Source organism: Bactrocera latifrons, unplaced genomic scaffold (genome assembly GCF_001853355.1).
Source record: "Bactrocera latifrons isolate USDA-ARS-PBARC rearing strain unplaced genomic scaffold, ASM185335v1 scaffold_893, whole genome shotgun sequence".
Taxonomy (NCBI): domain Eukaryota; kingdom Metazoa; phylum Arthropoda; class Insecta; order Diptera; family Tephritidae; genus Bactrocera; species Bactrocera latifrons.
In genome coordinates, this window is record NW_017537593.1 from 59387 (window position 1) to 59912 (window position 526).

At 35.6% G+C, this 526-nt stretch overlaps 1 protein-coding gene across 1 annotated transcript in view; it reads left to right on the forward strand.

Moving 5' to 3' along the window:
- Nucleotides 1-276: 276 nt before the first annotated feature.
- The window catches only part of LOC108977432 (tigger transposable element-derived protein 6-like), a gene marked incomplete at its 3' end in the record, with an annotated part of 1385 nt that continues 1135 nt past the window's right edge, over nt 277-526 (forward strand). The window contains exon 1 of the mRNA XM_018947111.1: nt 277-451. Within this exon, the coding sequence (XP_018802656.1) occupies nt 277-451 (175 nt within the window). The remainder of the gene's footprint in view (nt 452-526) is intronic.

Here is a 526-nt window from a genome sequence, read left to right on the forward strand (position 1 = left end):
GACACATCCTCAAGTTGATGAATTACTGTTTAAATGGTTTCAGCAGAAAAGGGCCAATAATTTTCCAGTAAGTGGTCCAATGCTAATGATGAAAGCCAATGAATTCGGAGAAGCTGTCGGTGCTAATTTTAAATGCAGTTCAGGATGGCTAGACAGATTTAAAAGAGGCATAGTATTTGCTTCGGCAAAATTTGTGGTGAATCGGCTTCTGTGGACCAAAGTGTTACAAATGACTGGCTAATACAAACCTGGCCTACAATAAGTAACAATTATTCCATGGACAACATTTGTAACGCGGACGAAACGGGAATTTTCTATAAGATGCTGCCTGACAAAACACAAAAGATCAAAGGTGAAACATACAGAGGTGGAAAAATGTCTAAAGAAAGAATAACTTCCATAATTTGTGATAATGCATCGGGCACGGTAAAACGGAAATTATTGGTTATTGGTAAGTTTTAAATACAATTTAATATCGGGTGATTTTTTAAGAGCTTGATAACTTTTTTAAAAAAAAAAACGCATA